The 21,989-nt window shown below is 56.3% G+C and overlaps 1 protein-coding gene across 4 annotated transcripts in view; it reads right to left on the reverse strand.

The window, feature by feature from the left end:
* Window positions 1-21,989, reverse strand: part of AGBL1 (AGBL carboxypeptidase 1) — a 635,239-nt gene that overhangs the window by 594,819 nt on the left and 18,431 nt on the right. The window contains exon 1 of one of the 4 annotated variants that reach the window (XM_089311048.1): window positions 6,510-6,669. The exons of 2 other annotated variants lie outside the window; for them this stretch is intronic. In XM_089311048.1, the coding sequence (XP_089167174.1) occupies window positions 6,510-6,515 (6 nt within the window). In that variant the 5' untranslated portion in view covers window positions 6,516-6,669. Of the gene's footprint in view, window positions 1-3,385; window positions 3,787-6,509; window positions 6,670-21,989 lie in introns of those variants that run through there. One more of the 4 variants, XM_089311050.1, reaches the window with a different exon arrangement.

Raw genomic sequence — 21,989 nt, forward strand, 5'->3', positions numbered from 1 at the left:
GGACGGAGTCAGCAGCATTGGAAAGCGAGGACAGGCAGAGGAAGAGGTCTGGAGAGGCAGTCAAGGGAGTGTGGATGGAAATACCCGTGGGTGAGACGAGGCGCGTTTCTTGCAACGCGCTGGGCGCTGGGTGGAAGGATGGCCCAGCTCGCTAACAGGTGCAGCTGGCTTAGACATGATACCGCCCATCTCACCAACAGGTGCACCTGCCTTAGAGGTAGGACTGCCCAGCTCCTACCACCGGGGCCGCTGTGAGAGCTCAGGACCGTGCCAGGACCATGCCTCACTGAAGAAGACTGACCTGAGGACAGGTCTGAAGATCTTCTGAGACATCTTCCTGGGTCAACTTTCCACCCAGGTCGTGATGCTCCCAACTCGGCTTAACACCGGTGACCAGGGCAGGGCACTCAGCCGGCACCGAGGGTTTGCAACCCCATATGTGGCCCATGACGCCCTGCTCGCCTCTGCCTATTGGCGCTGGAGGAGGTCTCCAGGTCTCCAACAACACTGACGGCCAGTGACAGGGAGACCGCCCCGAAGGCCTCTGGTTGCTTGTGAGCAGCACTCACTGGAAGGCTGCAGGTCTCTATTGCTGGCCGGGCTGGGCTGTCTGCAAAGCGCAGTTGACAAATCACTGCACAAAGCTTGCAAGGTAGAATCAAGGATTCCCGAGAAGTGCCCAACAGTTCTCAGCCTTCTGAATGAGTTCTAAACCCAGCAAGCACGCAGCCGCCCCTCCCAGGTGCCCACCACCCAGGGACCTCCCAACCACCACCTTCAAACAGCCCCGAGCAAGGGAGGCCCAGCCCTGCAGCTGAGAGGCCACCAAGCCCACCGGGTCACAGGTGCCTGTGTCCACGGAGCCCACCGGGTCACAGGTGCCTGTGTCCACGGAGCCCACCGGGTCACAGGTGCCTGTGTCCACCGAGCCCACCAGGTCACAGGTGCCTGTGTCCCAAAGATGGTGGGAAGACACCCATCCCACGTCCTCCGCCCCTTAACTCACAGTGAGGAGTCTGCACGAGGACGAGGACGAGGACGAGGACGGGCGCCCCTGTGTGTCGGGCTGCCCGCCTGGGGCTCCTGCTACCTCGCAGTTCTCCACCACCTGGTACCTGGTGAACTAGGCAGCGCTGGTCTTCCCTGGCCCCCTCTGGAGATTTGAAAGGCTGCCGCGCAACAAGCTTCAGTAAATACGAGCTGGCATCCCATGTGGCCGCACGTCAGCTCTGAGAGCTTTGTCCAGCCGTCATTTACCAGTGCCGCTCAGTCCCCAAAACAGACCTCTCATCTCACAGCTCCGCATCATTAACCCCGAGGTGCAAACCTAAGGCCAGGGAAGCTGAGTAAGGTACAGAGTAGCATCCCTTCTATTTTATGAACTGAGTTTGAAACCTAACAAATTCGCAAAAAAACAATGGGAGACTTTCTGAAGTAACCTAATTAGTATTTCTTTAGTGAAAACTCTTTAATTCTGGAATCCAAACTGGAACCATTTTTAAACCTTGTCTACAAATGCTTTGTCACACCTACCAGCAAGAGGTGAGACCTATGTTCCCTACCCTTGAATCTTCGCCGAGCGCAATAACTCTCTTATTACCCGGCAGACTGTAACAGAAGAATTACTGCCACCCTTCCAGGCGAGATCATAAAAACGCTGCGATCTGAAGGTACCTTTGAGGGCTGCGAATCAGGCTGAGACCTGCGGGCCACTGGCTGAGTCTCCACATAGGAGGCCGGACTGCACTAAGGTGACCAGGCTTGAGAGCTGAGGGGACCACACCAGGGGGGCACTCCAGTAGACGGTGACACTCTTAGCAGAACTGGGAGCAGCCGCCATCAGCTGTCACCCATGGGCGACTCATCCGGGACACCCAGAACAGAGGGAACACAGACAACTCCTGCCCCTCCCCCCCGCAACAGTATGGGAGCCACGAACAAGTGCTCTACTAAGTCCTTCCCAAATGCCTGCCCCGCCCCCACGCTGTGAGACAGGTCAGGCGGCCACGGCAGGACACTGAGATCGGATAATGTCTCACACAGCAGCAGCGACAGAACGCGGACCAATCTCAACAACAGATCAATAAAAGGCTTTGAAAACTTGATTCTACAAACTGAATTTGGGATGCGTGACTACAAGGAGGCTCTGGACAAGCATTTAAACGGTGACATTTCACAGCTATTGCTCGGCTTCTCTTGCTCAGTTACTGGTTGCCGCAAAGACTACGTGTTAGAGAGAGACGCCGGACGGAGGCAGTAGAGCCAGCTGTACGCCCAGGGTCTCCACTGGGACGTCAGATGCAGCATTTACCTTCTCTGGACCCCACTTGCTTTCCTTGTGTTTCTGCTCAGGGGCTAAGAAGGGACGATCTCTCACGCTGCTCCCACGTCCATGGCCGGGTGACGTCCTGGGCTGTTGACCGGCGCCTGAGAAAACCCATTGCGGTGGCCTGGGCCAGCGTGGCTGCCTGGGAGGCCTGGGAGGGGAGGTGGGCGTGTGGGTCAGGAGTCTCAGGGCACAGGCGGGGCCTCAGGGGGCTCAGGAGAGCCAGGAACTCAGGCTGCCTGTAGGCACGAGAACGGAGAGCGTGAGGGGCACACACTCCAGCCAAGGAATGAGGAACGTCTTCAGCTCAGGGGTCCCGCCCTCATCCGCTCCCTGTCCCTTGGACCTCTGTTCTCTTCAGACAGAGCCACACCCTTGGAGGTGCAGTCCAGCCCCAGCTTGTTTCTGGATCCGGAATGCTGGCTGGGAGCCCCCAGGGCGTGAAGATAGCCCAGCAGCCCAGCGAGAGTCTCCCAACATCACGGTTTTCTGTTCCTGCCTTTTGGTCGCCCTGCCCCCTCTCTCCCCTCTTCTCCAAAGATCTGCCGATGAGGTCAGCTACTCGAGCGAGTGAGCGCGCGCAGGGCTTCCCAGCTCAGCAGTATTGATATTCCGGGCCAGGTAACTCGTGTGGAGGAGGAGGAGGGACAGCTGCCCTGCAGGGAGGTCAGCAGGACCCTGGTCTCTGCCTACGGCAGGCCGCGGGCCTAGCCACACTCCACCCAGCCCCAGTGGTGACAAGTGAAGATGTCGCAGACTCAGGGCAAGCCTGGCCCTGGTGAGCCACGGCAGCGGTGCACTGGGTGCACTGGCGTCTCATGCCGATGGCGTGCGGCAGCCCTCCCAGGCGGCTCAGGAGGGTGAGAACATAAAGACGGGATTCAAGTCCTCCTATTCCAGGCAGCAGGGAGCCAGGCCAGACAGGCACTTCCCACCTGCAACCTGGCAAAGCTCCCCACCAATTAGTCCACCCAGACGACCAAGACAACTGTGCCCCACTCTCACTAGCACCAGCCTCCCGCATCAGCCACGTGGTCCACGATCGTCAGACACACTCACGGGGTTGAAGGACGACCTGGCTGAATCCAGCAGATGTCATTCCGCAGGTTCACCCACCACCTACTCAACTGCTTGAACATCAGTCAGCACTCAAGGATTCAATGGGGTGGGGGTGGCTTTGGTCTTGCAAAAGTGCTGCGTCTATCGGATAACTGACGCCCCTCCCTCCACAGCACTGGCTGCGTCCTCCTGAAAGATAGCGGTCACCCTCAGGAAGGTAACGATTTTCCCTTTGTCTTCTTGCCAATATTCTCCCCGCGGCGCCCGTGATCGGTGCTGATGTAATTGGCAGGTATTTATTGGGCGCCTACTCCGCGTCAGGGGCTGGGGATGCCGCTGTAAATAAGTCAGCGAGGTCTGAGCTCTCGCAGGTGTCCCCGCCCACTTCCTGGGACCCTGAGATTGGCAGGTGATTGCCATTGGCCCTTCTGCAGCCTGCAGGAGCAGTTTGCTTTCCCAGCTCTGGTAAATGAGCTCTGTGGCTTACAACAGAAGAAGGGAAAGAGAACGCAGGTGAATTAGCACAACCAGGTCAAAACTCCCTGCCTCCAGCACACAACATCCGAGTTTGGGATGCAGAGGAGGGGAGAAAGGGGCACAGCCTCTCAGCTGCCGCTCAGAGACTGACCTCTGAGGACCCCGGAGAGCCAACAGGTCCAGGACACAAATCTCTCAGACGGCTCCAGCGTTCACACTTTCACCAGGACTTGAGAGTACTTGGTCAATTGATATGCAAATGTGTAAGGTGTATACTCTAGCTAAGATAACATTACCCACTCTTCCAAATAATCTTAATAAGGTATGAATGGCCCAACCATAAAAAGGAAGGAGAGAGCGTCTGAAATCACATGAAGTCCAGAGAGGCATTCTTGATTGACGGCCGGGATTCTCTGCCCAGTGGGGCGGGAACCCAGCTCCCTTCTGTCTGGAGTCTGCTTTTCTCAGCGGCAAGCTCCAACCTCAGGGAGCTCCTCTGGCCGGGACAATGAGGATAAAGGCCCGGGACCTCCCCCGGGAGGCCTCTGCGGCCAGGCCTGGGCCAGGCACGCGTCATTCCCACCTTGCTCACCATCTTGAAGTCCGTCACATGCTTACACACGACTGAGAAGGAGACGGGAACGTGCAGCCCAGCCCCTGAATTCAGAGGGGGAAATGCGTCCCACAGACAACGAGTCGGTGTAGTTTCCCAGCTTCCACGCCCCGTTCCCAAGGCCCTGCCCTTGGCCAGCCTCCACTGGTGAGGGCCGTCTTCCCCTGGCCACCTGCGGTCAGACCTCCTTGGTGTCCACAGGCTTCAAACTGTTGCCCCAGGAAAAACGAAGCCAGACACGGTTCCCCGTCCTGCCACACAGGTGATTTTCCGAGACGGTACTCCTTAAGGGAGGCCCCACCTCCTTCAAGAAGGACCGCCTCTGGTCCTGATCACCCCTTCTGGATGAACAAAAGCCCTGGCTTTGGCGAGAAGCACAATATTACATATGAAAAAACTCCAGTGGCTAGAAGGAATCCATCCCAAAGCCGTAGCCAAGGATGGAAGCACAAAGCCCTCGTACCCTCATACCCTCGGTGAGTGAGTCCCTAACACCACCACCAGGCTAAGGTCAAAGGTGAGGACCACAGGTGAAGAATCCCATGGTCCTGCCCTTGTTTGCAGGCGCATCCTACTGCGTATCTCAGAACAACACTGTCAACATGCGGCTTTCAGCTTCTAGAAGACATTGCCCGTCCTGCTCCTCGAGGGAGACACGGGCCGAGCGCTTACTGCACCAGCTGGCCCAGGTCAAGCGCCTCTGAGGAGCCTCACCTGTGACTCCCAGCCCGCCAATTCTCATCTTCAAAGAGCAAAGTGTTCCCCGCGAAATAAACCCAGGGATCTCAGTGCTGCGAGGCACTGCCGTGAGAACCTGTTGCCAGATCTGCTGTATTAATTCCAACTGCAGGCCAACAGCTAAGCAGGAAGCCGTTTGGAAGTGAATCAGGCACCATGTTCATCTTTCCAAAGGCCCCATAACTTCATTCTGTGCTGCCCAGAGGCCAAAGGGTTGGGTACACACGACAAACGAAGTAAGGGGCCATTCGACCCTTTCTGCAGCTAATGACGATGTTCAAAATGTCATCATCAGGAGCGGTTTGTGACACAGTGAGTTAAACATCCCATGTCAGAGCACCCGTTCAACTCCCGGCTTCCTGCTAAAGCACCTGGGAAAGCAGCAGAGGACGGCCAAGTCCTTGGGCCCCTGCACCCGCCTGGGAGACCCAGAGGGAGCTCCTGGCCCGGGCCCAGCCATTGCAGCCATCGGCGGGGTGAGCGGATGTGAGAGCGCTTCCTCTCTCTCCCCCCCTCTCTCTCTGTCACTCTGCCTTTCAAATAAATAAAATAAATCTCAATAAAAAGTCATCACCACTACATAACACACACAGATAACCGTGTGCAGTCATTCTCATCCCTCACCAACAGGAATTTGTGCTTGAAGCATTGGACAATTCATACAGACTCTCCCTTCCGCTGACGGATATGGGAAGCGTGGACAGGCTACCCGGGGACACCACAACCCACAGCTGCCACCCTGCCCTCTGCCAGCATCAGCAGTGAGACCTGCATGAAGATCTCTTCTGGCTGTTGATCATCCCACACGGGGTTCTCCGGGCACTCGGGCTACTCCATGTCACAGAGGGAGCAGGGGAACCGCTTTTCACTGAAGGTGATACAGAATACAAACCGAAAATCCCAAACAGGATTCCAGAAAATCAACGTCAGCAGACTGAGTTGTTAAGTTAATGGAGTTAAGAAATTAAATAAATGGGAGAAGATGATGGAAAAAAAAAAAACAGCTTCCAAGGGCGGAACTGGTAGTTCCCCTGTGGATCAAGGCTTCAAGGGTCAAAGATACACGGGACACAGAGAGGAAAAGAGTCTATTAAAAGGTTCGGCAGCCAAGCCCTGAATGCGTGGCAATCAGCCAGAGAAGTCGCAGTCTTAGCAGTCCAGAAAAGTGTGGGATCACGTAGCCGTGAAGAGGATGGCGGCAGCTCCTCCTCCAATTGCCAGGGCTGCCTTCCAAGGGCTAAGGAAATACTCCACAGGCTCTTAGTTCAATGCTCGCTTTGAAGGGGCACCCATTACCTTCATTTCTCCTCTGGAATGCGGCTTTCTGTTGAATGATCAAGCACCTGTCCTGATGCTGGAAGCTGCTTCTGACTGAGCTTCTCGGTGAACCTGAGAGACGTGCCCGGGACCCAGCACCCGGGGTCAGGGGACATCTGGCTGCTGAGCCGAGACAGCTGCCAAGGAGAAGACACAGTCACAGGGAGTCCCCCTCCCACCCACCCGCTCCAGCAGCCGTGGCTTTATACTGCTTAGTGCACTGAGCCACGGGTGAGGGGGACACAAGGCCTGCCACCAGCTTGGGAGTTCTTCGTCCAGTGCAGACAAGACACAAAAATGCCGATGAGTTACCACGGTCAAGTCTAACTGAATCCCGTGCGTGCGGGCAGTTAGTGGGGGTTCAGGAACAAGATTGAGAGGAAGCAAACCCGGCTGTGAAAGTCCTCGTCGTGGAAACGGAGTGAACAGAGGACTGTGAGGAAGCCACAGGAGAAGCCACGATTTTGCTCCGCACGCGGTCGCCTCGGCAGGACAGAAACCCCGCCCACACACCTTGTGGGTGATTGCTGACTCCGCCTGGGGTTTTGGCTACCGTCTTCCTGAAGGCAGTCAGCAGCCATGTAAATAAATCAGCTTCACCCTGACCAGAGACCAGAGCTGCTCTGTTTCCGGAGGACGTGACCTGGTGCCAGTGCCGGGCGCTCTCAATCCCAGGTGCTGCCAAGCCCCATCGATGTTTGACAGGCGTGTGCCAGCTGGGCTCTGCAGCCCCCGTCTTCATTATTCCACAAACCAGGGTCTGCCGTTTCAGCGGCGGCCGGTGCCCGGGAACCTACCACTCTGCCAGCTCTGAGGACTCAGGTTAGTGCCCTGACCTGCTTCTGTCCTCCAGAGACCGCGTGGTCAGTCGACAAGTAGTTGATGATGAGTGGCCACTCCAGCCATCAACTCAGAAACACATCCCAGGGGCAGGTGTTTGGCTCGGAGACGAAGACACCTTTCACGCCTGTGTCCCGTATCGAAGTGAGTTCCAGGCGAGGCTTCCCATCCCAGCTTCCTACTCACAGGCAGCAGACGCGGCTGAAGCACTTGGGCTCCTGCCACGCCTGTGGGGGACTCAGGTGGAGTTGCAGGCTCCTGCCACGCCCGTGGGGGACTCAGGTGGAGTTGCAGGCTCCTGCCACGCCTGTGGGGGACTCAGGTGGAGTTGCAGGCTCCTGCCACGCCTGTGGGGGACTCAGGTGGAGTTGCAGGCTCCTGCCACGCCTGTGGGGGACTCAGGTGCACTTGGGCTCCTGCTCATTGGCCTAGCCCAGCCCTGTCTGCCACCGGCATTTGGGGACTGAACTAGTAGATGGGAGTCTCTCACTCTTTCTCTCCACCCTTCAAACAAGTAAATAAATAGTAATTTTTTATAAAATAAATACAGTCAAAAACCAGGCATTTGAGCCATATAATTGGGCATTTAGGTATTTTGTGAAGAACACGCTCATTTCCTTAGACTTTATCTGACAGATCCGTGGCAGAGGCATGGATCAAGTCCTTTAAGGAATGAAAGAGAAACTCGGAGAGAAAAAAGATCCTTAAATATATATTTAATAAACTTTTTCAGGTGGGATAGGTGGACGTTGTTAGGAAAGTTACAAAGGTAGCAGAGGCCCTGTACACCCCTCACCGTGCCTCTCCATTGTTGAATCTTACAACAGCGCCCTGCATTTGTCAAAACTCAGCTCGACTGGACACGTCACTGTGGACTCCAGACTCCCCTGCCTGTCCCCAGTTTTGCCACCAGTGTCCTCACTGTGCTCCTGTTACCCCACCCCCGCCAAGCCGCACACTGCCGTGGCCTTCACGCCGCCTGCCTCCCTCTGGGACGGTGCCTCAGTCTCTGCTTCTCTGCCTGACCCTGGCAGCCCAAAGAATCCCAGAAAACGGTCCCGCAGAGTGGCCTCCCACCCGGGCTTTTCTGACGTGGTTCTTCTCTGCAGACCAGTGGGTGCCCAGAGGTAAAGGGTCCCTCCCATCACACGTCTGTATCGGGGGCACATGATAGCCCTATTGATGTGGGAAAACTCGAAGTGGATGGCTGTTTCATGAGCTGGAGCCACACCTCCCCCGCCCCCAGGTAATCCCACCTGTATGCACCCACCGTCAACCAGACTTTGCAACCTCTCCATTTCTGGAAGTGGGTAAGAAGCACGTCCCGTCGTGGACCCTGGGAAAGAGTGGTATGCGGGTCTCCCTTTCCCCCTCCTGGACCACTCTCCCTTAACAGAGCCCTCACAACCCTGTGTATTCATTTCACTCCGTAAAAACCTTATCACGCTGCGCGTCATGTTTGGGCCTGTACTTAGGATTCTTCTCTAAGTAGAAGGCAAGAACCTGAAATAGGAGTTTGAGCCTAACCTCGCCCACAACACTATGACCTCACTGATGATGGCGTCGTTGGCTCATCACTTGGCTAACCGGCTGTTTGCCAGGTCTCCCGCTGTGCTAACCACACGGTTTTTGGACTTGAGCGGCTGTGTCTGTCCTTTCCTTGGGAAAAGGGGTGCAATTAAGCTCCAGCTCTACACGGAGCCTTCAACTCCTTAGAGTTTGAGGGAGAAATACTTGGGCTGATTCGCCTCTCATGGGGACGGCTACCTTCCCCCTGCCCTGTTTCGCACCGTCACAGCCCCGTGACCTCACGCAGAAAGGACTCCACACACTCCATCCGTCAGTGCTCCAGCGACCGTGTCAGGAACCGGACAGAATCAGCCTGCTCCCACGCTGCTCTGCCATCGGCAGCGGATTCTGGCCGCTGAGAGGTGAAGGGGAAGGAAGCTGGAGACAGTTCCTTGGAGGGAGAGCTCGCGTTCAAAGGCAAATGTGTGCAGTAATTAGGTGTGATGGGCTGTAATTTTCCAACTTCCTTCAGCGAAGCAAATTGCTCTGAGGGCTGGAATGGCCCCTGCTTTCTGTCCTCAAGGTTGGCCTCTTAAGAAAGCCTCCCTTTTCAAAAAGCCAAAGTTGCTTCATCTTCTCCTGTAAGTAACTTAATGGTAACTACACAATGACTGCATTGTCGTCACTGGACAATAACACCTCGTGGAATGTGCGTGAGGCAGCAGAGAGCAAAGGTCAAGCTTGGAGAGCCCTGCCCCCCCTCCCCTACTGCCGGGGACAGGTGCAGGGCGCTGGAATCCTGACTCAGCACAGCGGGCGCCACTGGGGAAGGGGCTTGGAAGGTATGAAGATTCTCCAACGATGAGAATGGCAAACTCCAGTCCTCAGATCTGATGATGTTCAGACACGCAAGCCACCTCCACAGTACGACATGCACAGGAATCCGCAGGGCTCTTTAGAATGCTTTCCCTGAGACAGCAGTTGGCGGTCCTCAGAACGGCTTGCCCCACTCTCTCATACAGCAGTCCCACGGAAGCTCCTCTCGAGACCTGGTACATGTTTGTGATGTCACAATTCCACGTCTATCTCATCTCCACTGAGGAGAGTGATTGAATTAAAGATCCAGGGAGACAGAGGCTCCTCCTTGTTATTTCTAAGTGGTGGGATTACAAATTACTTTTCCTTGATTCATTTGCTAACTTTTCTAGAATGACCACAGACTTCCACAATAAAAAATACTAAGAGCAAGTGGAAATGTAAGAGGAGATGAAAGTAGGCAGAGGAAATATGTGAGCCCACGATTTTCTAATTTCCTTGGGGGCAGGAACAAACTTACGTTGAAGCGATTCCACAGCATCTAAAATCCTAGCCATGCATCCGACCATCTCACACCGACTCGGTGACGTTTATAAGCAACACGCGCTCAGCCTTCTGCCAGGCTGCAGGAGCGCACAGTTCGTGAGATGTGACTTGAGTGCCTGCACGGGTGGGGACAGACGGGCGCAGGAGCGAATGCAGGCTCTCTGGAGCGAGGGTGGCGGGAAGCTAAGTCCACCGTGCAGGCAGGCAGCTCGTGCGCTGCTCCACGAAGCCGGTGTCCAAGGGCGCGTCTGTGGCACCGTCAGCACCGGTCTGCATTCTTACTGCAGGAAGCGTCCGCATGCGGCAGTGTCTCTGGGACGGAACCCTGCTGTCTCACGGGCACAGGTCCCCAGTAGGTGACTGGCTGTTCTGAAGGTCCCCGTGGGCGATGGGAACACACCCAGGCAGGGCCGCTTAGCTTTGCTCCGGGATCCAGGAGGGAACCGTGGAACTCGCTTAAAGCCAAGAGAGGCTCATCGCAAGCAAACCAGGCAGAAAAGCGTTGCAACTTGCCCAGGAGCCCTGCGTTCCGACAGGGGAGGCAAAGATGGTGTTCGGAGTCCACCCCGTCAGCAGTGGGACGGGGTCGTCTATTTTTAAGGCTTCATTTCTCATGCTCAGTATAGTGAATGAAAAATGAATGTGTGAATGGATGGGTGAATGATGTTCGGACTCAAGCTGAGACCAGAACACAGACATTCTCTTCCCTCGCTCCCTTCAGTCCCCAGCCGAATCTGTCCACCTTTCCCCGTTGTCGGGAGCCATCCACAGGAACAGGATGGAAAGCACTGTGCGGCCAACCGTGCACCCCCCAGGCCCCCGCCTCCAGGAAGCACCTGCCCTAGCAGAGGCGCCCTGGGCTTTGGTCACATACAGCCGAGCAGGAAATGCACACACAAGCCCTGGTGTCCACGTCCGCTTGTGCCATCCACACTGGCCACGCGGGAGCCGCCATGTTTATGCCTCCCCATGTTCTGACCTGCCCACCGGCCCCCGTGATGGGTGGCTCAGTCAGGCTGGCCCAATCAACCCTTTTTCAGGACTGTTGGAGCAGTGCGTCTACCGTAAGCTCAGGAACTGACAGCCGCGTGGAGGAGCCGGCAGACGCCCGTCTACAGCAAGGAGGAGTCAGCGGAGGGACGGGGAAAAGCAGACACAACACTGCCGGCCAGCGTCTTGCAGGTCCAGGCGGCCTCAGGGGGTGCAGCCCCATGCTGGGGGTGGTGAGAAACCTCTGTGTCTCCAGAATCAATTCCCTTTGATGTGTAAACTGGAGCTGAGCTACATTCGTTTTACTGAATCCGTATGTGACTTGCACTGGGTTTGCTGGATCCAGACTTGGCTTCTGTTACCCGCAGCCCAGCACGTCCTCCTCAGGCCAGCAGCCAGGTGCCACAAGGGAAGAGCAAGGACTCGGCCCGTGGGTCTGGGTCTTGCTTCGGCCACTCACTGGCAAGGCAGCCCCCTGGAGCCCCTGCAGAGTCTCAGAGCATCCCACAACACACACACCCCATGCTGGCCCTGGAAACAGGAGTCAGGACGGCAGGGTCCCTGGGACCCACCTGGGAAGCAGCAGGCACTAGGAGTGTGGCGTTGCCATGCTTGGGCCATGCCAGGGGCCCCTGTCCAACATGGCTGCTTCACGCTAGCTGCAGGAGCCTGGGAAGGTCCTGGTGAGTTACTAGCACAAATCTGTGTCCTCGTCGCACTCCCACCCAAAACTCGCTTTAGCCCAGGCCCTCGCCCCTGGGTGATTGCCTCGTGCGCAGAATCCGAGAGAAGGGCTCTCCTGTCCTGCCCCAGCTCCCCTCTTGCCAACCAGGCCCCAGAGCGCGTTCTCAGTGACGCGTGGGACCGAAGTGGGACCCTGGGTTCCAGACTGCGGCATCAGTCTTGACGTCTGCAGCTGCCCCCAGTAGCCACCTACACAGGCTGACTACGACAGCAAACAAAGGCCTACAGATGCGGCTTCTGGCCGCTTTGCTTCTGAAGCGTAATTATAACATTATCCCTGGCGCCGGCTCACAGAGGGCCAGCAGCGCGCAGCGCCACAGAGGCCCTGCGAAGGCAGCCTTCGTGCGCAGGAACACGGGCGGATGCGCCTGGAATCCTGGCTTTGTGCTCCGAAGTCGCACCTGCTGATTCAGATCTTCCCACTCCCCCCACCCCACCCCAGAGAGGAGCAAAGGAGGAGGGGCACGGTGACCTGGGGCCCGGCACCTTCCGTAGTGGAGCTGAGCGCCCACCAGGACGGTCAGCGCTGCCCGGGACAGAACCAGGCATTTCTGAGAAGGGGGCTGCAGCCCTCCAAGTGGATGCAGGCAGAGGTCTGCGCACTGCACTTAGAGTGGGCACGCACTTCTCCATCCAAGACACGACGCCGAGTTAGACCAGCTTTCTAGAAAGCTCTCCTTGTGCCAAAGGCTCACCAGGAAGAAGACGTCAGCTTCCTGCACTGCCGACGGCCCAGGCCCACCCAGACCCCCCAGCCGGAGGCCCAGGGGACGGGGCTCAGGCCCGGCAGGTTTCGGGGCTTCCTGTCACTCTCCTGTCATCTTTGCTCACGGTAAGCTTGCTTATTATTCTGTGAACCTTGGTAAAGAAAAACGCAGGGTGAAGTGTCCTGTTTGATAGTCGGTGGAGACTTGAAATTCAGGCAAGGAAAACCAGAGCTTTGAGTGACGCTGTCTTCACTGTCAGACACTGTGAGTGACGTCATCGCTGTCAGACATTGTGAGTGATGTCATCATCACTGTCAGACACTGTGTGAGTGACATCATAATCACTGTCAGACACTGTGAGTGACGTCATCATCACTGTCAGACACTGTGAGTGACATCATAATCACTGTCAGACACTGTGAGTGATATCATCACTGTCAGACACTGAGAGTGACATCATCATCACTGTCAGACACTGTGTGAGTGACATCATAATCACTGTCAGACACTGTGAGTGACATCATCATCACTGTCAGACACTGTGAGTGGCGTCATCATCGCTGTGTGACACTGTGTGAGTGACACTGTCATCGCTGTGTCACTGTGTGAGTGACACCGTCATCGCTGTGTCACACCCCAGGTGACACGGAGACGTGTCTGAGCCTTGGCACCCTCATCCGTCAGACAGACACAGAGCCTGCTTTCAGGGCCGAGCTGTGGCTGGCAGGGTTGAGACACTAGTGGACACCCGCAGTCATGTTGGGGTGCCAGTTCAAGCCCCAGAAACTACTTCCAATTCAGGCTCCTGCCGAGGCCTCTTGGGAAGCAACAGGTGAGGCTCAAGTGCGTCAGCCTCTGCCACCCACGTGGGGGTGAGGGTGGAGCTCCAGGCCCTGGCTCCAGCCAGCACAGCCCTGGCTGCTGCAGGCACGTGGAGAGCGAGGCAAGGGATGGAAGACCTCTCTCCCCCCCCCTCCCCTTCTCTCTCTCCCTCTCTCTCTCTCCCTCCCTCTCTCTCACCCTCTCTCCCCCCTCCACCTTCTCTCTCCTTCTCTCTCTCTCCCCCCCTCCCCCCTCCCTCCCCCTCTCTCTCCCCCCTCTTCCCCCCTCCCTCTCCCTCTCCCCCCTCCTCCCTTCCCCCCTCTCCCCCCTCCCCCTTCCCCCTCTCTCCCCCCTCCCTCCCTCTCTCTCCACCCTCTCTCCCCCTCTCTCCCTCCCCTTCTCTCTCTCCCTCTCTCTCTCTCCCTCCCTCTCTCTCTCTCACCCTCTCTCCCCCCTCTCCCTTCTCTCTCCTTCTCTCTCTCCCCCCTCTCCCCCTCCCTCTTTCTCCCTCCCCCTCTCTCTCCCCCTCTCTTCCCCCCTCCCTCCCCCCTCCCTCCTCCCCCCTTGCTCCTCTCTCTCCCCCTCTCTCCCTCCCCCTCTCTCTCCCCCTCTCTTCCCCCCTCCCTCCCCCTCTCCCCCCTCCTCCCTTCCCCCCTCTCCCTCCCCCTCTCCCCCCTCCCCCCTTCCTCCTCTCTCTCCCCCCTTTCTCTCCCCCCCTCCCCCCTCCCTCTCTCTCTCTCTCTCTCTGGCATTCTGCTTTTCAATTAGATGTAAGCCGTGCCTACTTTCAGCACTTTGGTAAGATTTAAACAAGATGATCGAGCAGAGTGTCTAACTCAGAGACGTTATAAAACTTGCCCAACAAAACAGAGTTAGTCACAGGGAAAATTGGAAATTATAGCCAGTTCCATTTGACACCAAATCAATCTTCTCCTGACGCACTCAGATTCCCACTGGAAAAAAATCCTCAGATAATGAGAAATAAAGGAAAACAAAGTCAGTCAGCAGGCAGAGACCGCCAGTCCTTCCCCGCCTCCCCCGGAAACAGGCTGAAGCGAGCGGGGGCCCCAGCAGCCACCATGGGACGGGGGTGCCTGACCGTGGCACAAGGCAAGGACAGAGGAAAGCCAGAGCTGTGGGTGTGGCCCAAGCTTCCTCACCTGCAGACGTCTAACAGGAGGAAGAACTGAACGGTGAGTTTTCCTTTTCTCTTCTCCATAGCCTAATCTAATTCTCATCAACACAGTCACACGGGACACTTCAGCAAGACTGTGACGATGACAATCGATGGGTCATTAAGCCAATGGCCCGAGTGACACAAAGCCCTCTAAGCGAGCGTTCCTGGGGCCAGATGAAGAAACAGGGCCTCCTGACAGCTGGCTAAGGGTTCTGCCGGGTGCCACAAGCAAGAGGAAGGGGCTTCCGATGGGAACTGGCTCGGTGGCTGCCGAGGCCGAGGACCAGAGCGGCCCTCCGCGAGCTGGCGACCCGGGGAGAGGATGCAGGGGCTCGGAGAACTTTGGGGCACAGCAGGCAGTCTCAGAAGGAACCCCAAGTCCCTGCACACGGCGGGTGGGGGAGCTAGGAGGGCGGGGCTTGGGAGGAAGACAAGAAGGGAACCAGGAGACAGCTCTGGGTGCTGAGTGCAGGTGGACAATGAGGAGCTGGTTAGGAGACTGGACAGAGGTAGCGCTCCCTGCCCCAGGGCCCCGGGTGTTCAGAGGTGACAGCCAGGCGGAAGTGTAAATAACCCTGGGCGCATGGCTTCCTCTAGCCTTATAAATTCACCATGGTGTCCCTCAAATCTCCCTCGTCTCCAAGCAGCACAGTGGTCCTAACGACGTTGCTGATGTGTGCTTCCAAACCGCCGGGAACAGCAGAATCTATTTTTCTAAAAAAAGGGAAGAATGAAAGAAATAGCCAACCTGCGCAGGGCTAGGTTTATACTCTAGCACAACCTAGTGGCGCCATGTTTAACAGGCAGGTCAGGCCCAGGATGGCGTGGACACCGCGGCGGGAATCCTGTCTCCACAGTCCAGCCTGCACCTTCAACATCAGCAACAAGAAGGCCATCCCAGCACTGCACAGCGGCTACACGTCCTTCCAGAAAGAAACTTCTGGAAAGACACAAGTGGTCTCCGCGTGTCACGGGTGGCAGCGGCAGCTGTCTTCCAGCAGTCAAGACACTGGAGGGCTCCCCGATTCCAAGGGCCCACAGGCTGTCTACTCGCAACCCAGTGGCGAACAGACAGTGCCAAAGGCCTCAGCTGGCCCCGTCCCTGCCACATTAGCACATGCCGTGACCTCAACATCGTCACCCCAACCAAAGGCCAACCTCAGGACAGCTCAGGCCACCAGGGCCACGGTTGCCATTGGAACTGTGTTCCAAATGAGTTCACTGAGAAATGGATTTGCTTAAGGTCCCCTTGGTGTGCACGGATGACAAATTGGCATGGACATGACCGTCCTGAGCAGACAAGATAGAGGGAGCTGTACTTGCAGCCTGCTCCACACACACGCAGTTGTGTTACTGGCACAATGCAGTCCTCAGACTCCCTAAGCCGACGAAGTCCACAGCTTCAGCAGGAGCCGGGTGCATGAGGCCGACCCTCCTGGAACTCCCCCCGAACTTCTCTGTTTCAGAGGCCAAGCCTGCAAAGGAGCTCCCATCACGGAAGGCATGCCGGGGCTGGAGGGAGCCAAGCTCCTGCTGCTTCTCACAAATGCAGGGCTCCAGGGGTCCCCCCCGGGCCCGCCACACTGGGCGTCTCCCCAGATGGGCACACTCAGGCTGGGGAAGCCTCCTCACAGGTTCAGTTGGAAGTTGTGCCCCAAGCTCCTCCCCTGAACCCCGGCCAAGGCAGAGCACAGACTCGCTCCCCCGCCCACAGGGTCTGAAGACACAGACCCGCTTCTACAGCCAGCTGCGGATGTAAAATATAGACGCGCAGCTGATACCCCAGAGGGGAGGACGGCATGCGTGTGATGTAGAAAGCTCCCTTCATTGGACTGTTCAGCAAGACCAGAAACAGTTATTGGATTCCCATTCCAGCCAAGTTTGTAAATAATTTCAATTTGCTAAGGCTCAGTTATTAGCAAATATAGTCCTTGAAATGTCAGTGATATTCACACATTTTCCTTCAAATGTAGTTAATGATGGAAGTGAAGAGCGTTAGGCATTGTTTTCCAGCCGTGCAGTGATAGTTCTCAGCGTTCTCCAAGAAGCAGGATGACACACGCACCCTGGAGTGAACGGTGACGGCTTTCTGGGGGCGGTGGGGCACGGAGAGTGAGGAGCCCTCAGGGCGGGGTCCTTGCTCTAACTTCATCCAGCATGCCAGAAGAAGGTCTAGAACGCTCAGAACTCCAGGACCAAACGGCACTATCAGAAAACAGCATTACCCACCAGAGCTTCGAAAACTTGGCAGGAAATGTGAATTCTGAAAAGACGACGCATGGACCTCGGGAACTGTTGCGCCCGTTGTGCACGGGCCACTCAGGACGCTCAGGGGAAGAGACAGCCGTTCCTGGACATCTGGGGGCTTGGTCCCTAGCGTGGGGCACAGCAGTGCGGGCACTCAGCTGACCAGATGTTAGGTCAGCAATGAAGAGAGGAGCAAGGTACTGAAGGGCAGGCACAGAGCTGAGCAGCCCAGGGGCTGAGAGGAGCAGCCCGAAGCCCGGCCCGGCGCCTGCCGCGGGTCCGCCATTTGCTCCCGGTACGGTGTTCCAACGGGAGGCACGTCTCCAGAGCCTGAGAACAAAGGAGGATGCTATCAAACCCGACGCGACACCTCCAGGGAGAATTTCCTCAATAAGCTTCCCTTGCCCAAAAGAAATGAGCAGGCAACTTACAAAAACAGAAATGCAAATGGCTACTAGGTCATTAAAAAATGTTCAATCACATTAGTAATCAAAGAAATGCAAATTAGCACAAATTACCGTCTTCCCTGTCTCACATGGGCGAAGATTTAGAAGCCTGGAAAAATGCAGCCCTGGAGAGGGTGACGGGAAGTGAGCATCCCACACTCTCAGGGTGCAGGTCTGCAGGGCTTTCCTGCTGGGCTCTGAGCCTCCACGATGGACAGAGCCTTTGACCGATCATTCCTCAGCAATGACTCCCAAGGGGCGGCGACAGCGAGGCCCTGCTCCGCGTCCACTGACGGCTGTGGTGGACAGGCTTCCCTGGCCAGCAGGTGCACGGTCACGATCCAGCGCAGGCCGCCTGCTCCTCACGAGGGCCTTCCCCAGCTCAGCCTCCCAGGCACCCTCGGCAGGGTCTTCAGACGCGACTCACACGTCCCCCTCCCCCGTCCCTTCCGCTGTCCCTTACCCGATGGCTGGCCCAGGGCAGCTACGAGGCGTCAGGTCCGGCAGAGGCTGTCCCTCCGGCCCCGTGTCTGAAAAGGCACGAGCCCTCCCCAGACTCCCAGATCAGCACAGCTCTTCAGAAGGAATGTCTCCTCTGGGAACGACTCCCTAACAGGTGGGTTCATTCTCCACAGCACATGACAGGCACAGGCACTCAGCATGCACACATGCACACGCACATGCAAGCACACGCTCACACACACGCACACATGTACCTATCCATATTCACATATATACACATGCAAGCACACGCTCACACACACGCACACATGTACCTATCCATATTCACATATATACACATGCAAGCACACGCTCACACACACGCACACATGTACCTATCCATATTCACATATATACACATGCAAGCACACGTTCACACACACGCACATGTACCTATCCATATTCACACACACATACACATGCAGTCACACACATGCACACACGTACATAATCATACACATACACACACATGCACACTCGCAGATGCGCACACACACATGTACCTATCCATATTCACACATACATACACATGCAGTCACACACATGCACACATGTACATATTCATACACATGCACACACATACATGCACACTCGCAGATGCACACACATGTACCTATTCATATTCACACATACATACACACTTGCAGATGCACACACACATGTACCTATCCATAGTCACACATACATACACATGCAGTCACACACATGCACACACACACATACACACTCGCAGGTGCACATGCATGCACACACTTACATAATCATACACATGCTCTCACACACGCTCACACGTACATATCCATATACACACACATTCACACACATACACACACTCACACATGCACACACACATACACATGCGCACACACATTCACACACATACACACATGCTCTCACACACGCTCACACATACATATCCATATACACACACATGCACACACATACACACTCACACATGCTCACACACATACACATGCACACACACATTCACACACATACACACACCCACACATGCACACACATACATACACACTCGCAGGTGCACATGCATGCACACATGTACATAATCATACACATGCACTCTCACACATACATATTCATATACACACACTCACACAAGCACACACATACATGCCCCAGAGTCTGGCTATCCCAGGACTTCCTCCCGGCAGCCTGCCAGGGACATTGTACCCCAGCAGGACTGACTTCCTCCTACCCCCCCCCAGCCCATCCAGCCCTCAGAGGAGAGGAGTGACAGTGAACGGGGGAGAGAGACGCCAACATGATTCTCCCGGATTTGCAGTCAGATTTGACTAAGGACCCTCAGCCAGGAGCCACCAGGGCGAGGCCGGGAACTGAGTCCTGCTGCCTCGCCTTCCCCGGCAGCTTCCATTAAGAGGAAAGCCTGGGGCAGTCGTCCAGTGCTCAGTTTGCCCTCAAGCCTCGCTCCTGGGAAACGAGAGGTGGGCGGTCACAGGCGGCAATGATGGCAACAGTCACAGCGCAGTCTCCACATCTCCACCGCCCTGGGAAACGCAGGCAGTGACCAGCAAGTCGCCGCTCGGGGCAGAGGGAGGGCAACGACACTGACACTTCTCTGCCCTGCACTGGGCCTGCGTGGAAGCAGCTGTGGGGTTCACACCCCGTGGGGGGCACTGGGACCCTCACACACACCCCAGTTCAAACATCTCGCGTTGAAGGTGGGATTCATGATCCCTGCAAAATTAAATGATCACTCCTGGGCCACAGCTGGATCCTGAGCAGCTGTGGCCTCAGAGCACGCCCTCTCCTCAGGCTCTTGTCACCACTGAGGCGGCTTTGCCGGGGTCCTGGTGCAGCTTAGGCTGAGTCCCTCGCCGATGTGGGGCTCCTAGGGCGCAGAGGAGCCCCATCCTGGGCTCCCGGCAGTGCCTGCTTTGCAGGGTTCACAGGACGAAGTGGTTTTAGCGGCAATTCAGACCCCTGCCTGGAGTGAGGGGGGCTCCTGTATGTCACGCGTGGTTCAGGCATTGCTGGCCGCAGGTGCCGCAGTGGCCGCCGGGAGCCCTGCCACCCGCGCAGACTCGCTGATGTCAGAATGTCGCCCAAGGTTCCACGACACTGAACGTGGGCATGGGGATGAGCATGAGGGAGACTGAGGCAGGCAGTGACAGAGCCAGGGGCTGCTCCACGGAACATTCGCTAAGATCCTCCAGCTATTCAGGGCTGGTGCTGTGGTGTAACGGGTAAAGCTGCCACCTGACACGCCAGCATCCCATATGGGTGCCGGTTCAAGTCCTGGCAGCTCCTCTTCTGATCCAGCTCCCTGCTAATGTGCCTGGGAAAGCAGCAAAAAATCGTCCAAATCCTTGGGTCCCTGCACCCTCACGGGAGACCCAGAAAAAGTTCCTGGCTCCTGGCTTCAGATCGGCTCAGCCCTGGCTGTTGTAGCCATTTAGGGAATGAACCAGCGGATGGAAGATCTCTTCTCTCTTTCTCTGCCTCTGCCTCTCTGTGACTGTGTCTTTTAAACAAATAAATAAATCTTTTATAAAAAGCTCCAGAGGTTTTCCCAGACTGGACAATAATCCTGAGTGTTCCCCTGATTTCACCCCAGAACAAGTCATCAAACTGAAAGAAATGTTTCTCTCATTATCAATAGTAAAAAATAAATTTTCATCAGCCATGAAGAAGAGGCTGAATTACCCTTCTATCCTCTATAAAATGGCATTATAAAATACCAGATGAATAGGGCAATCAAAGGACATTCAACCCACGGAGATGGGGAAAGGGTCGGAGGGCGGGTCAATAAGCCAATTTAAAACACACCAGTCTTCTGCCTTCGCGAAGTTTGTGGCATCTCTCAGCTTGAAAACCACTGCTTTGTAAGGCTGCTTATTCTACATAAATACCCTCGTTCATTCTTTGTATTTGTGCCTTCCAATTCCTTTTCTTGAAGAGAGATGCAAAGTCACACACACACTGCAGGCCCCGGGAACCTGGGTGCACGGGCGGTCATCATCGGTGTTTGACGTTAACGTGTGAGCAGCTTTCCCCGAGCACCTGCTCAACACGCCACAGACGCACGGGGGACGCGCGACCGCTTTTCCTTCTAGTTTCTTTTAACAACCAATATCCACGTCACAGCCCGATCTTTAATCCAAAGACAGAGGGACTCCAAACGTGATGAGAGGCCCCCACCCCTTAGTGAAGGACCTCTGAGATTTTCCACTGCATTCTCTTAACCTCCATGCACCCCCGTTTTCCTGGGGTGGAGACTGAAGCACCTGGACGTATCCCCACAAAGCGAATGACCATAAGCTTCTGAGTCCCCGGCCTGTCTGGCCAAGGACACAGCAAAGCCCAGGGGCTGCTCTGATCTCCCCCTCACTACAGCGCAAAACCCTCCTCCCAGGTGAGGCTCACTGGTGTCCTTGTGTCCCTGCAAGGCCACACTGGGCTCCTCTCAGGCCCTCTACAGCTTTGGTCCTGGTTCTGGGTTCTGTGTCCAGAGAGCTGCCCTTCTTGGAGGACAGTTAGGAAAAGTGAGGTCCCCTGGTCCAGTACCCCGAGTCAGAAGCCGTGAGAGTGCAAAGCAGTGGCCAGTGTGTCCCCATGGAGTCCGGCTCCCCGCAAAGAGAAGCCTTGAACCAAGTCACGGCTCCCAGCCTGCCTCCCTGTGTGGTCCCCGGTCTGCCCCTACAGAAAGAGGAGAGGAGGGTGCGCTGTGTGGGCAGTGAAGCAGCCCTTGCGCTGCCTCCCGGGCCTGCCGGGGCCTCGGAGGCGGTGGCCGCCGGCACTCCTGGGCCTGCCAGGGCCTCGGGAGCGCACGTGCCCTCACACGTCACACATGAGAGTGGCTTTGACTCTGGGCACCCAGGAGCATCCGCATGCATTTGTGTCCTGAGTGACGGGGACTGCGCTTCCCTGAACACAGCTCTGGGAATCGAATCTCACCAAGACCAAGCACGGGTCACGGAAGTACCGCAGTCACCAGATGCTGAGCCCCCACCCCCGTGGTTCTGCATGTCCCAGAATTTGAGGACTAAGAAACCACGGGCTCACGGAACACCCCAGGAGTCCCACACGCCAGACGGACCCCACACTGCCCTGCAGGTTACTCTTCACGACATTT

The sequence above is a fragment of the Oryctolagus cuniculus genome, chromosome 12 (assembly GCF_051225735.1).
Source record: "Oryctolagus cuniculus isolate XC-2025 breed Fujian yellow rabbit chromosome 12, ASM5122573v1, whole genome shotgun sequence".
Lineage (NCBI taxonomy): Eukaryota > Metazoa > Chordata > Mammalia > Lagomorpha > Leporidae > Oryctolagus > Oryctolagus cuniculus.